Raw genomic sequence first — 15,805 nt, 5'->3', positions numbered from 1 at the left:
GAACTCTGAGAGGTGGAAAGTCAAAGTGATCCCTTGCTACATTACTGAGACCATAATCAGAAAAAGTGTGTGTGTGTGTGTGTGTGTGGGAATCTTCAGCCTCAAATTATTCATTAGATAGATTTGGTGTCCTAACCAGTGAGATGGAAAGTTGGGAAGGGGCAAGCCTCAGCCTGTGGGAGAAGAGGACGTTAGGGACCCAGCACATGAAGCTCCACAGGCGAAATCTCAGTTTCCCTTTGCCAGCAGCTGCTGGTCACAGACAGCTTCTCCGTTGGGTGTGGGAGTCTGCACCCACCTCTTCCTCTCAGTGTTGGGACCCTATCTGGCTTGAATCTGTGCAGACTATCTTAATTGGTCTTTTGCTTGCTTATTTTTGATTTCTGTTTGGGGAGCGAGTTGCGTGTGCTCTGTTTTGTTTTGGTTTGTTTTTAAAGAGAGAGAGAGAGAAATAACAAAGTTGGGTGGATAGGGAGGTGGAAGAATTAGGGGGAGTGAGTAACGTGATCAAGATACAGTGTTTTAATTTTTTTCCCCCAAAAAATAGTTAAAACAAACAAGCCAACAAACAACGTGATGGCTTGCAGTCATCCATCAGGCCACTCCCATCTTTTCTCTCTGTTCTTTCTTCAGAATAGTGTATTAAAAACTGCTTGGCTTTCAGTCTCTTGAACTTGCTGTCTTATCTCTAACAGGCTCCACTTGCTTCTGATGCCCAGGAATAGCTACAGGCATCCTCCCAGCCTCGCCGTGGCACCAGAGCCACAGCCCCCAGTGTTGGCTGGGATTGGCCAGCTTCTAGTTGCCCAGTTGGGCTTGTGGTCATTGGTTTACTGAGATTATTCTAGCTCGTAGAGTGTAAGGGAAGACCGTGACTTGGCACACAGAGGGTTAATTAAGACCGAGGCACAACAGGGTTCTGAGAAACTCTTACTGGAATCCAGAAATCAGGCCATTCAGAGTTCCCCTTTTTAAAAAACTCTCTGTCATAGCTGAGGACAGTGGCTTAATACTCCGCAAGACGTCTGGGGGTGGAGGGCTGGCAGCTCCACGTGCGTGTTTTTAAATATTTATTGATAGCGGAGTTTTACAGGACTTTTGACATGTTTACCTCCCCGGATTGTGTCCAGCATGGAAAATTCGGCTGTTGGGATACACTGTGTGACATCCAAGCCACGGCTGACATGCCAAGCACTCTGCCCTTTGCGCTGGGGTCTGCTGGGTGGAGCCCCGGAGCCCCGGAGGACTGGGGCTTCTGTTCCTTGAACGAGGGCAGAGCTGCCCGAAGGCTGTCTGTTCTATGGTGTGTCAGGGTCAGCCTGAAGAATGCCTTGTCACCTGTCTTCATTCAGTTATTTCTGCCTTCCGGTTGCTGCTGTCATTATTTCCCATTTGTGTGTAAGATACATTTTTTTTTTTTACAGGTAACTAACATGCAATTAGCCACAATGAAGGACATTAGATGTTTTTGATAGTTTCTGTAATCACAGATTTTTATGGAGCGGTTGCTAAATTCATTCCCAAATCCCCTTCTATTATTTAGCTTACTGGATGTTAGTAAAATCTCTTCTAATCCCCATCAGGGCCCTTCCGTGGCCATAGTTTATTCTCCCCGCATAGCCTTTCCCTCTGCTCCACTGTGGGCTCTGGTCTGCCCAGTGGCTGGAGCCAAGGTTTCTGCAGGGCCAGGCTCTGCCTCGCTCCCTTCTCTGCGGACTCTTCTCAACCCCGAGCCTTCCATGGGGCCAGCACCTGCTGATCAGTGCCCCTAATGCATCAGGGAAATGCTTGTTGTATGAGGTTCCTTTAAAGATGGGCGAGAAATGATCAGAATTTGAAAGGAAATCCCGTGTGCGGAGAACTGCAGCGTCCACGATTTGCTCGGATTGAATTGTTTGCCCTGTCTGTTGGATGTAAAAACGATTCCACTTAAAAACATTTCAATTAACTTTTAAATGAAACACCCATTCTATCAAAGAAGTGGGCTGCTTCAAAAGGCCTAATATCTAGTAATTAACTCATAGTTTTTGAAGTCTAGAAAGCTCAGATTTCATGGGTCTACAGCAGTGACATTAAAAAGAGAGAATGAAAGAAAGAAAGAAAGAAAGAAAGAAAGAAAGAAAGAAGGAAGGGAAGAAATAAAGGCCTCCCCTAAGGCAAATACAGAAACCAGAAGCTGCTCTAATGAGGCATGGTGAGGGTGAGGAAAGCCCCAGATCATGCAAATCTTCCTGTTTAGAGACAGAGATATTGCTTGCATTCTAATCAGAATAGGAAGTTAGCTGGATCAGTGCAAGGTTAAAAAATCCTATGTACACCTAATTCTGATAAGACCAACGTCTTATTCAGAGCTTTCACCTCCAGAAGATGATGATCAGCACAAAGGGGTTTGGAAGGCAGAGAGGCTGAGGAAGCCATTTTGGCAGAGGTTGAAAAACTGACAATAAAGGGAAGTGTGTCGCCCTGGCCCATTTCTGTGTCCCTCTGTGCTTTCCTGAGATTACCGGAGCTGCAGATCCACATGTATTACTGTTGGGTGTTCTCTATAGAGCCTTTCCAATACAACATAGTTGACTTGTTGGACTTCCAAATTAAAAAAAAAAAAGAACTATTATACTTTGCAGCAAATTAAACTTAATCTCCAGAAACACCATGAAAGAGACTGCCTAGAATCAAGGCTATTGTCCCATTGGAATCGACAGGACAGCCTCTTCCCTTTTCTGGGTCTTTCTAACCACATGTCCTCCTTCTACCATCCTGTCTCCACTGTCACAGCACCTGCCACCCTAATTACCTATCTGTCAAAAGTGTATTGTTAGTTTCCCTTACGGCTGTCATCTGTGCAATGACTTCCGCACAAAAGAACAAGCCCAGCAGCGTGCAGCTTCTCCCGGAAGAGAAGAAACTCTATGGTAGTTATTCTTAGTTATAACAGTAATCTAGACACGATATACAGCACCGAAAAGGGTTAATATGGATTCCCATTGCTCTTAATTGAAAATATACAAAGCCCACCTAATTCCTAAAATAGAACAGTCCCAGGTCAAGTCAAAGGAGTTAGATGTTTTCAAAGCCAGAATCTTTGAAAGAGGCTGGCCCAGAGGGCATTCCAGACAAACCACTGTGATGGCCGTAGTGTGACGGGCAGCCAGAACAGGAGATGTCTGGGGCATGAAGCTTTTTGGAATGCTAGACCTGACCCACAGGGTGACAACCAGTTAGAGAGTCCTAACGTGGGCTCAGGGGGCAGTGATGCCTGTGTAGGTCATTATTTGACTCCTACTCTTGCAAATAGGCCTTAGGCCTGGCTGGTCCATGACAGTGGAGGCACACTCCAAGCCTCTTTACATAAAACTTGTCTAAAAATCAAAACCAATCTTTAAAGGGCATGCTAGCCCACGGGCACTAAGGAAGCTGTAGGTAGTAGCGGAAATGAACGGTCAGGGTAGCGTATACCACCTTCTAGGCTAAACACAAGCGTGTTGAGGAACTATTGCTGGAAGCTTATCTCACAGGTTGGACAAGCTGCCTCATGACCTTGGGCGTCACAAAACTTTTCCTGGGCTCGCTTCTCCACAGATGCCACTGGCACGCACAGTCCTGCTGTCTTTGACTCTAAATCATGAGACTGGGTTTGGGATTCCCATGGCCAAGGTGATCCCTACCCTTATGGTTCAGGCCACCATCCTGCTGTCCTATCTTGGCAATTAGATGTTTCAGCAATGCCTCGTGGCACCAGGGGTCACTAATGACCATCTTAGAAGAAAAACTGACAACGCAGAGGCCACAGAAGGATTGCTCAGCGATCGGCTCCCTCTATGGGATGAAAAGATCTTTTTGTTGTTTGCTTGTTCATTTTTCAGACAGGGGTCTCATGATGTAGTCCTGGCTGGCATGGGATTGGCATGGCTTTGAACTCACAGAAATCTGCCTGCTCCTATCTGTCTTTGCCTCCCATGTGCTCCCACGATGCTCAGCAAGGAGAGCATCTCTGAAGGGTGAGCTTTTCAGTGAAAACACACAGCTCGGGATACAGCTCGGTGCAGGGAATTCTTGACACACAAGCATGAGAAACTGAGTTCTAATCCTCAGCACACACATAACTATATCCACACACATCTACAACCCCAGCACTGAGAGGCCTTGGAAAGCAGACCCCTGGAGCTCACTAGGCAACCACTCTAAAAAGTCACTGTCTAATAGGGGTGCTCCAGGCTCAGCGGGAGACCTGGTCTCACAAAGAAAGAACAGGTAAGGTAGAGAAATAGACAGCCTATGCTGACCCCTGGCTTCCACAAGTACATACACATACGTGCACACCCACACATGCATGTGCACATACTATAGCATGAAGTGCACAGGATATTGAGAGTCATATCCATTACAACTAGCTAAGAGGCACGGAGGAATTTGCAAGGAAGTTTCTAGGGCATAGTTCCCAAGAGTTTTTATAAACCAGAATTAATTTTTTAGGGCTGGAGTGCTTAGATGTGTCCTTGCTTTTGGGAAATATCTCCAGGTTTCCTACCTGTCTGTGCCCAGTGGAAGGACACTAAAGGCTAGAGCCATATGTGCTCCTGTGAGTACCAAAGGCCCGGCCAATATCTGTACCAAGAAGAAACTCAACCAAAGGTCTTATGCAGATGTACAAACAAAGCACAAAGACTTATTCTCAGCCTCACGGGGGGGTGTCAGCACCATGTCTGCATTTGCTATTTGAAAACAAAGGGACACACAGGTAGTCGCTGTGGGAGAACAAAGAAGAATTGATTCCATGCCAGGTATGAAAAGGCCCAGGCATGCAACCTTTGTCTTTCGGGTATAGAAAGCAGCCAGGCTCTGCAGAATGCTTTCCTGTCTTGGTAAGGGAAAGTCCATATTCAGTTCAACCCTATTCGATGACTCAAAGCCATAATGTATAACATTTAAATGCTCATCCAGTCACCTCTTAGCATCTCAGAGACTAACAGCTCCTCCTTGGATAGAGACACAGAGACTAAGCTGGGCCTACGTGGAGCAAGACACAGAGGCTGAGCCGTGCCCATGTGGAGCACTGTCTTCATTATTGTTTTGCTGCTGGGGCAAAGCACCATGACCAAGGCAACTTAAAAAATGTTAGTTAGAATCGAAGGTCCCTGGGGGTTAGAGTCCGTGGTCGTGGTCATCGTGGTGGGGATCATGGCAGCAGGCAGGGGGTGGGGGTGGGGGTGGGGCTGGGTGAGGCCAGGTGCTGGAGCTGGAGCTGAGAGCTTACATCCTGATTCACAATGAGAAAGCTGAAAGGGAGAGCGCTAACTGGGCATGGCTCGGCCTTCTGAAGCCTCAGAGCCCGTCCCCAGTGACACGCCTTCTCTAACAAGGCCACGCCTCCTAATCCTTCCCAAGTAGTTCCACAAACTGGGGACCAAGCATTCAAATACCTGAGTCTACAGGGGCCATTCCCGTTCAGACCATCACACACACATACACACACATGCACATGCACACGCACACACACGCACATGCACATGCACACACACGCACGCACACACACGCACGCACACACACACGCACACACATACACATACACACCCACACACCCACACACGCACGCATGCACACACACACGCACACACATACACATACACACACACACACATACACACACACACACATACACACACATACACACACACACACACACGTGCGCACACACACACATACACACCCACATACCCACACACGCATGCACGCACGCACGCACACACACACACACATACACACACACACTCACACACACACACACACACACACACACACACACACACTAAAGCACAAGGTCAAAGCTATAGTACTGTGAAGTTGGCACCCACTGCCAGGGGACACCGAGGCTCACAGGGCTGACTTCTCCAGAAAGGCCATAAACTTCAGGGAGGAGCTGCAGAATGGTGGACGGCTGCATGTCCCCATCAGTAAAGCGAGAGCGGCAGTAGGGTAGCTCTTGCACGAGGCACTCATTAGAAGTAACTGCTATAAATAGTATTTATTAAAATGTTCACCATTGATGGTAAGGGCAGGGCCATCGTTTATAAAGATACAACAGAGAGAGAGAGTTTCCAGGATTCCATGGTGTCCAGCAGATTTATTCCTCTGGTTAGCAGTTAAGGCCTCTCTCTCTCTCTCTCTCTCTCTCTCTCTCTCTCGTGTGTGTGTGTGTGTGTGTGTGTGTGTGTGTGTGTGTGTGTGTAAAGTCTGGGCATACACATGTACATGTGTGTGTGACACACATGCTTGTGTAGGCCAGAGGTCAACTTTTTGTGAAGTTCCCTGGGAGCTTTTATTTTTGTGAGACAGCCTGTCATTGGGACCTAGTGCTCACCCATTACACTATGCTCTGGGATCTTCCTGCCTCTTCCTCTCTGTAAGCCCCAGTTCTGGGATTACAGGTACATACCACCACCCAGTTTTTTACCTGAGTGTTTAGGGATCAAAACTCAGATCCTCAGTTGCTTCCCCAGTGAACACCTCCCAGCCCCACACCCCTGCTCTTGTTCCTGACTTACCAGGTAACAGTGTCTTTCCTGACCCGAGAAACTGGCTGTGGCCATTGTTTGAGGAGAATAGCCCTCGCCTGTGCTAATGCACTGCAGTCTGCTACACATGCCACTGTGTTGTTCCCTCTGCATGTCACAGAACAGAGCCCTGCCCTGGAGCCATCCGCCTTCCCTGGGATTTCTGTATACATGCTCTGATGATGCCTCTTGGGGTCCTTCTGGGGGGGTGGTTAAGCTACATGACGGGGGAGAGCTGCATTGTGTCCACTTCGGACTCAGTGAGATGAGAGCGGCAGCAGGGTAGCTCTTGAACAAGGCACTCATCAGAAGTAACTGGTGTACATACATAATATACATATGTATATATATACATACATAATATAATATACACACCAGTTGATGATATGGTATCTGCTATCTGGCCAATGATTTCTGGAAAGTCATTAACCCCCCCCTCCTCATCAGTCTTTGTAGGATCTCCTTCCCTCTGTTATGAAACCTGCCTGGATGTCTTCTGGAATGAAAGTAACACAGAGCTGAGCTAGTATCACTTCAGGATGATGTGCACATGAGAGAAAAGAAAGCCGGCTCCTAGTGTAGATCACTAGAGCCTGGCTGCGTGCAGCGCACCTCAGCTTCTACTGAGCCACAAGTCGAGAGCCTGGCTCAGCACATGGTACAGGGTGGTGCTCTACATGTTTCTGCAGGTTATTTATTGAGCATATGAGTAAATGATTTGGCAATCAGCCAGTCTGATAAGGAGTGATAGATGAGGGAGAATCAAACCCAAGTGTGGATTCTCATTGGAAGATAAGAACATGGCTAGAACATTAGCAAACCCGGGAAACAGGGATGGTGGGGCAGCAAGGATGAGCTGGGTCTGGGCATAGTGGATGTGGCGTACAGGTGGGCTCTTTATGAAGATGTTAGAATTTGGGAAATTAAACAAGTAGGGCTCAGTGCTGCAGAAGAAGGAAGCCATGGCTGGCACTGTCGGGGGGCCAAGATCCTGTGGCTAGAGATGTCATACGCCCGAGGCGGGGTACCTTCTACAATTACGCTGATAAGTTAGCACAGTGCTAAACTGATTCCTAATGCCTTTCTGTAACGCTCGTAGATCAATGCATCTCTCAGCCTTCTTCCGAGACGCGTCTTCTTGAAGTAGATGCTGGTTAACACAGAGGCCCACAACTGGACAGTGTGCAGAGAATGAGAGACTGCGGATGCTCGGCCCTAAATTGGACATCTCTCCACGCTCAGTCCTCCCAAGGCTCAGGGCTCATCATGGAAAGGAGAGCGCAGACTTTAAAAGCCAGTGGTGGTGATAATTGCAACGAGACCTGGTAGCTGTCCACATACATCTACAGTATTTGGGGCAGCATGCAGCCTAAGCTAGACAAAATCCTCGCGCAGGCTGCCATCCTTAGCCGGAGCTCTTGGCAACCGGTGCCTTCTGGAAAAGGGAGAGTCAGTTTAGTTAACGGTGTGACCCCGGGTAGGTAGACCACACAGTAGATATGGGCCCACACCCAAGAATGACTAAACGGCTTTTAAAAGAAGAGGACAGGAAGTGGGCGGGTAGGGAGCAAGGAATCAGATCTGGAAGGAGTTAGGGTTAGGGGGTGAATATGATCAAAATACATCATTTTCAAGGAATTAATAAAAGTGTTGCTTTTAAAAGGCTGTTGGGGTTCAAGATAAAAATGTGAACTTAGCTTCAGGTGATAGTTTAACTGTGAGAACAGAGACAGTGACATAGGAAGGAAGACAGAAAGAGGTAAAGGGATGACGCGGGGACACATCTACGTTTCCCATCTCTAAACTCAGCAAGCAGGAAGAACACTGGGAGGAGGTTTTACTGCAGGGCCAGCGAAGCCTCTGAGAGGGGCACAGTGGTCATGGCGACATCAGCACCATTAGCTCAGGTACACCATTAGACACTGCTCCCTGCAAGCCCACCCATGTCCCCGCAGCAGTTGCTCTGTGCAGGGCTGGCTTTGGGGCTGGGGGTAGGGGGGTTTCTGGGAACTGGTGGGAGTCAGAGCCTTCACTGCCTCAGGCCCTGCTCACTTCTCACCAGACTGGGGAAAGCCTCACTGCCTGCAGCCGGCTGGAGAAGGAGGCTGGCACCAGCTTTCTCAGCGCCACACGCGACACATCTTGTGCCTCAGGAACAAGGCAACAGTTTTAGAAAGTCTACCTCAAAGGATCTGGGCCGTACCCCACTGGTGTAGCATTTGCCTAGAATGCAGGAAGTGCTGAGGGGGACTCCACCATGGCACTCTGTTGGGAGGAAGGTGTGGGAGGAAGTTCAAGGTCATCCTCAGCTACATAGTATGCCTGCTTGGCTACACGGGTCCTTGACTAAAAAAAACCCCAAAAACAAAAAACAATACTATATCTGAGATGGGAATAATTTATGGAACTCACAGTGCATGGGTGATATAATTTTCATGCTTTGATATTTATTCTTCATTGAGGAGAAATTTCTGCTGCATAATTTCACATTTTTGAACTTAACATTATGAAGCCGATAGTGTCTATAGTTAGTGCTTATTTATGTAGTTTTCCCCCACAGGTAGATTTCATAGACAGGCAGCTCAGTTACTTTCTAGTCTGAGACATTAAAAGGTTTTTTCTTTTTTAATTTTACTTTATGTGTTTTGTCTGCCTGATGACCGTGCCCCACCTGCCTGCTTGGTGCCCTTGGAGGCCAGAAGAGGACACAAGAGCCTCTGGAACTGGAGTTACAGGTGCTTGTGAGCTTCTGTGTGAGTGGTGAGACTCAAAGCCAAGACTTCTGTCAGAGAAGCAAGTGCTCTTAGCCACTCGGCCATCACTGTAGACCCTAATATGAGCCCTTGAAAAGTTACCATACTTCCTAGGGTTTTTATTGTTTATAATGGTGTTTGAGTTATTATTATTATTATTATTATTATTATTATTATTATTAATTATTATTATATTAAATAGCCATATCCTGAGGGTCTAGTTACAGGAGTCCTGTCTGAGGGCTGATCTTCCATCCTCTGCCCGGGAGCTAGCATCCCAGTGCATTTCCTAGGCTTTTATGTTGAGATAAACGTCCTATTAGCTCTGCTTTTAGACAGCTAGAAAATAAACTTGGTTAGTTTACGTTAATGTGACATGTCTGGCCACATCCAAGGTCTCTAGTAATGTTTTTTGTTTTTTGTTTTTGTTTGTTTGTTTGTTTGTTTTTGCAGATCTGAACTATAAGAATAGCATGATATAACTGCCTACAGTTAGATGGGTGATTTTATATATATATATATATATATATATATATATATATATATATATATATATATGAGCACAAACTGCCTCTTTTTATAGAGGTCTTAGTGAGGAAGAGAGCCCTGCTAGGGATCTTGGGCGGGGGGGGGGGGGGGAGGGGGTGGCAGGGGAAGACATTACCAAGGAGATGCATCAAGGGAATCTTAAGAGAAGATCAAATTAGAGGGCAGACCATGTCCTGATTTATTTCCCCGTGTTCTACATTCAACTGTGAAATCATTTCGGGGTGTGTGTGTGTGTGTTGGGGGGATGGGAGAGCGCCAGACTGATGCACAAGAAAAATGACCAGAGCTTGTACTGCTCTCTGCTGTTCATTGCTGCAAATAGCTGAAGTTTTCTTGTCTCAGAGAGAGAGAGAGAGAGAGAGAGAGAGAGAGAGAGAGAGAGAGAGAGTGAACCTTGTATTTTCTGCCTGGTGTTCACAGTGCTGGAAGTTGCCACACAGGCTACCGGAGGAGAAAAGCGATCGCACGTCTTACCCAGATATGAACCCTGTGACCTACAATGGCAACCTGCCTGCAAGATACGCCCACTGATGCAATGGTAGCACAGATGTCATGGGGAGTAACAAACCACCAAAGTTTAGCCCCCTCCACCAGATGAAACCCTCGTCTGACACTGTTGACGAGTCCGAGAAGCTGCTACTAGACACGTCACAGGTGCTAGAGGGAGACCTACTACTAGTCTGCGAAGTTAATTCGGCAATAAAACAACTCCTAATGACATACTGTATACCCACAGGACCCCTGCCCTTTTCAGCCTTCTTCAGGTTTTTGCAGTAAATAATGATCAATGCAGAGACTCACTACAGGACAATGTGCAGAGGTGAGAGACTTTGGAGCTCTCAGCCTCACCGGGCCATCTTTATCAAATTCCTTCAAGGCTCAGAGATCTATGTGGGATATAAGGAAAGGCTGTAAGAGCCAGAGGGATGGGGGCCACTCTAAGGAAACAGTGTCTTCCAGACACAACAGGTCGATGGACTCACAGAGGTTGTGGCAGCACACACAAGACCTGCACAGGTTCAAGCTAGCCAAAAGTCCTAGCACAGAGAAGGGGAGGTGGGCACAAAGTCCCCACTTCTAAACAGGAAGCTGCTCACAACTCATTCCTGCTGGGAAAGGAAAGTTAGTCTTCTTTAATGTAGCGTCACTGGCTATGTCACTCACGCCCCAGGGCAGGCCCCATGCCTAGGAGTAATTGGCCAACACAAAACGTGAGGAGGAGTTGGGGAGGTCAAGGAATATAAGCAATGGCACTTGCCTGTAATCCCAGCACTTGGGATGCAGAGGCAGGCAGATCTGTGTGAGTCCGAGGCCAGCGTGGTCTACAAAGCAAGTTCAGGACAGCCAAGGCTACACAGAAAAACCCTGTCTCAAAAAACAAAAGAATATATTCTACGAAAATATTAAAACCAAAACGTAAAAGGAGAAACTATAGATAGGAAAATGCTTTCTTCTCAGTGATTTATAGTTTCATGTTAAGACGGCCTGAAAACAGACCACCAGGTGATATTTACAAGGGTTTACCCTCAGATCTTGACCTGCAACATAGCTAATTATCTTTGCTTTAAACTAGCAGGTCTCAGGCACTCACGACAGGGCAGAGGCATGGCTGCAGAGATGGAGCAAGGCAGCCTGCGGTTTGCTTCACCTTACTGTGGGCAACATGGAACTCCTGGCCCTTCCTATAAGACTTGGTGCCTTGGAGCCATCATATTTTTATATTTGTGGGGAGATTTTTTTCTTCTTTTCATTTTTGAGACAGTATCATCCTATACATCCCAGGCTGGCCTTGAACTTATGATCCTCTCACCTCAAACTATCCGGTGCTGGAAATGCAGGCATATACCACAACTCCATTCTTTTAATATTTAAAATTTTTATTCTCTCTCTCTCTCTCTCTCTCTCTCTCTCTCTCTCTCTCTCTCTCTCTCTCTCTCTCTGTGTGTGTGTGTGTGGGGGGGGTATGGGTGTGGGTGTGGGTGTAGGCCAAAGGTTCTCCTTCAGTGTTAATCCTCAGGTGCTATCTACGGTCCACTTAGATTTCCTAAGTCAGATTCTTCCACTGTGACCTAGGACTTGCTGCTTAGACTAGGTGGCTAGCCAGTAAGCCGCAGGGACATGCCTGTCATCGCCTCTCCAACACAGGGATTACAGGCTTGTTCCATGATGCCCAGCTTTTTACATGGTTTCTCAAGATTGACTTGCTGTCCTGGCACTTTAGCAAGAACCCACAGACAGAGCCATCTCCTCAGGCCCAGTTGTGTATCCGTAGCACCCTCTGTAAGCAACTATCCGTAAGCCAGGCTGGTGTTTGCATTCAGAGGTGAGGAGCAGTCTGAGGCAACGAGAAGCGGTTGGCAGTGTCCCCTGAACCTCGTCAGTGTCCTTTCTTCAGCTTGTTGAAATCGAAATGGCAAGGCTGACAGCTTCAGCAAGTGGGTGAGTGAGTGAGTGGGGAGTGCGCAGATGGAATTAAGGAAGCAGTTTGAATGTTTGAATGGACAGTGAGTGTCCCGCCCACCACAGAGAACTCGCCTTCTCTACTGCAGAGCTGGAAATACGTTAGGACTGATGCTAAAACCAGGAGCTGTGCTGAGGGGTTACTTATCCACGCCCTGCCCTCACAGAGAAATACAACGGCAAGCTTTTCCTCACCATGAAGACTTAACTCTCTGAGCTTTGAGGGAAGGGCTCAGTGGCTGACAACAGCCTACTCGACAGACGAAGAGCCCGCAGCTTGGAACCCAGCTCTGATGGTCGGTCTGGGATTTAACCCTGAACTTCATGGCACAGGCAGGCAACAATAGACACAGAACACACCCAGGGGCTGCAGCGGCCTCAGCCACACACACGGTCCCTGGATCCTACCCATTCACGCTCTGTCTGCACACCAGGCCTCGAGACTCCGAGAGAGTCTGGAGTTGGAAGATGTATCGCGGCAATGGAAGGGTTAGTAAATGAATCTGGCGCCGTTCTTCAGCGTTGTGGAGGAAGGCAGTTCTGACACCTGCTCCCACATGGACGGACCTCAAGACCTTAGGATCCATGACACTAGCGAGTCACAATGGGACGAAGTCTAAATTATTTCCTGCTTTGACATTTTCCTCCCCAGTTGCTTTTAGTCATGGTGCTACCACAGCAACAGGAGCCTCGGTAGGACACAATAGCAACAGACTCAGCTAGACTGCCTGGCTGGCGAGTTCCAAAGATCCGTCCATTTACGCCTCTCCAGAGTTGAGAGTATCTGTACTGCCACACACGCCTTTTCTTGTGTGTTCTAGGGGCCAAAACTCAGGCCCCAGTGCTTACTCAGAAAAACACAGCTGAACCATCTACATAGCCTGGTACACGTTTTAAAGTTTTATGCCAGGAACAGGAGATACAAAAGACAGATTAGACATGATTCCTGCATTTTTAAAAAAATGTCTTAAAATCTCCGTGAAAGTGCTGTAAATCTGAATGTGCTATTTATATATGTTTTCCTTTTTCCAAAGTTCCCTCTTTTCTGATGTGCCTTGGTGTCTTGGCATGGGAAGTTTAAGTTGGTACTTGTTACCCATCATGGCGAACAGCGCGATAACAAGTGTATTAAAGGGTGTGTTTCCTGACTAGTGGAGCCCTCACTAGGCACAGGTGCCCACTGCCTGCCTTGCACAGCAGGGGTGCCCTGCAGCTCCTTCTCAGTGTGGATAGGGCAGGGAGGGCTGGGAGGCAGGAGCATGTGGGGGAGAAGGATGGTGGGAGGGGGGCGCGTTTACTGTGGAGCCTAACAGTTCGATCAATAGGTGCTGGCCACTAACTATCAATTAAGGCACAATGAACGGCCTCTGCACTTGGATCTCGATCAGCAGCTGTCAGTGCCTAGGAAGCTGCCAGATAAACAATGGCTCCAGGCAACTGCATCCGTGTGATGATGCAGGATTGTTCTAGAGTGAGGTGCAAATGAGGCCTTTGCTCTGCGTGTGGAGACAACATGACAAGGAAAGCCACCAAGAAAGCCACGGAGGAGGGCGATGAGGAATGCATGCACTTCGAGGGCCTGGGAGATGCTGGAAAGGATGCGCTGGGTTGTTCACCGACTCACTGTGGGGTAGGGATGGGAGCAGAACACCGTGTACTTCCGGATGACGCCGTTCAGCTTGAGTGGGGGCAACCAGGACACAAAGACCATGGACGCAGAGGCCGCTGCCGCCTTGACACCAGCCGGAGGACCTGGAACTGGAAAATTCAGGATTAGTCACGGAGTGCAATGGGGCGTCCCGTGGCTGCCCGGGTGGCACCACTCCCTCCCCCAGGGACTGTTCCAGTGTCCTGGCCCCTCTCCCTGCTCAGCTCTTTAATGACCAGTGTCAACGGTCTCAATGTGTCTCCACAACTGAACCGCATTCATACACAGAGTCTAACCCTCCTGACTATAGGCGCCACTGCATTTGGAAACAGGGTCTTTATAAAGCAAACAAAGGCACTGTTGATGCTCAGTCACAATTGAGACAGCTATGTCACTTCTCCCAAAACTTGATGGAAATTGGAAAAGAGGGTGGGAAGAACATGAAACCTGGGAGATGGGCAGCGGCCCTTTAAAAGACTAAGCTAGGGCTTAGAGACAGCGGATGCCAGAATCTTCCTGTCCTCAGGGAGCTGCCATAAGTGCTGTAAGGGATAGCGGTGAGAGTGGAGATGAAGTTTGGGGATGAGAGCAAGACGCAGAGGGCGCACAAGGCTGTTGTGTCGGTGGCTACATCTACTGCACAGGGCGCGCCACTAGAGTCTAAGGTCCTAGATTTCTAGGTAGGGCTGATGTACCCACAAGGCACAAAGCCCCCAGTACCTATTGAAGGGCATCATGACTGGTGGTTGTGTGGACACACACACACACACTCATAATCACTCATAATCACGCACACACACGTGAGCACACACTCACACATGTACATGCCCACACACAGGCACACACATGCGTACACACACACACACACACACACACACACATACACACACACACACACACACACACGGACATGCATGCACACACATGCACACACAGACACACACACACACACACACACACACACACACACACACACAGAGGCACGCACACTCCATCTTTAGGTCCATCTGAGATACAGTCACACACAGTCACACTCTGACAGTCTGAGTGAGAAATGCCCTCCAAAGGCTTACTGTTCAAACACCGCGGTTCTCAGTAGGTGGCACTGTTTAGGAAGGTTTTGGAAAGTTAGGGGGAGCAGGCTTTCTGGAGGAAGTGCATCACTGAGAGGGGCACCCACTTTCTGTTCTCTCTGTGCTTCTTGTGTGAGGAAGAAATACGGTCAGCCAGCTTCCTGCCCTGCGCGGGATTCCCTGACTGTTTCCCTGCCTTCCTCACTATATTGGTCTGGTTTCTCTGAAGCCATAAACCAAAATTAACCCTTTCTCTCTTAAGTTGCTTTTTTGTCAGCTGGCTTTATCACAGCCACAGAGAAGCAACTAACATAGTCCTAACGCTTCTCAGGCTGACAAGGCTCAGGGCCTGGGTGGTGGAAGGGTTCTCCAGATTCTGACGTTTCCCCCTCATTCAGCTTCGATACCTTCATGTATCGCACCAGAGAAAAAGCTTCTTATGTGGACTGAGGTGGACACAGAGATCACACGTTCCACCCGCCGTTGGCCTCGGATCGTGGGCGCTAATGATATACTTCGTAAATATTTAAATTCAAACAGGGATGGCTCTGTGTGTACATTTACTATGTTTGCTTTCTCATAAAGAGATGGAGGTTGAGCCTAGTGCATGCCTCAGGATGAAAATAGCTACCGAAAATTAATATATCGTGTTTTGCTTGTGGCATGGCTATGCTTGGGTTATAGTTTGGGCAAATAAGATGATATTAAGATTCCACAAATGTTTTAGAATTCAGAATTCACTGTGCTCAAAAGAGTAAAGCTTCGTAGCAA

The 15,805-nt window shown here is 47.9% G+C and overlaps 1 protein-coding gene across 3 annotated transcripts in view; it reads right to left on the bottom strand.

Annotated features, from left to right (window-relative positions):
• The window catches only part of DSCAM (DS cell adhesion molecule), a 580,894-nt gene that overhangs the window by 87,442 nt on the left and 477,647 nt on the right, over nt 1–15,805 (bottom strand). For all 3 annotated transcript variants that reach the window (XM_084800819.1, XM_084800820.1, XM_084800821.1), the window contains exon 20: nt 13,938–14,071. In XM_084800819.1, coding sequence (XP_084656945.1) covers nt 13,938–14,071 — 134 coding nt within the window. The remainder of the gene's footprint in view (nt 1–13,937; nt 14,072–15,805) is intronic.

This window comes from Acomys minous (genome assembly GCF_964271855.1).
Source record: "Acomys minous genome assembly, chromosome: 11".
Classification (NCBI taxonomy): domain Eukaryota; kingdom Metazoa; phylum Chordata; class Mammalia; order Rodentia; family Muridae; genus Acomys; species Acomys minous.
This window is presented reverse-complemented; position numbering and strand designations above follow the sequence as displayed.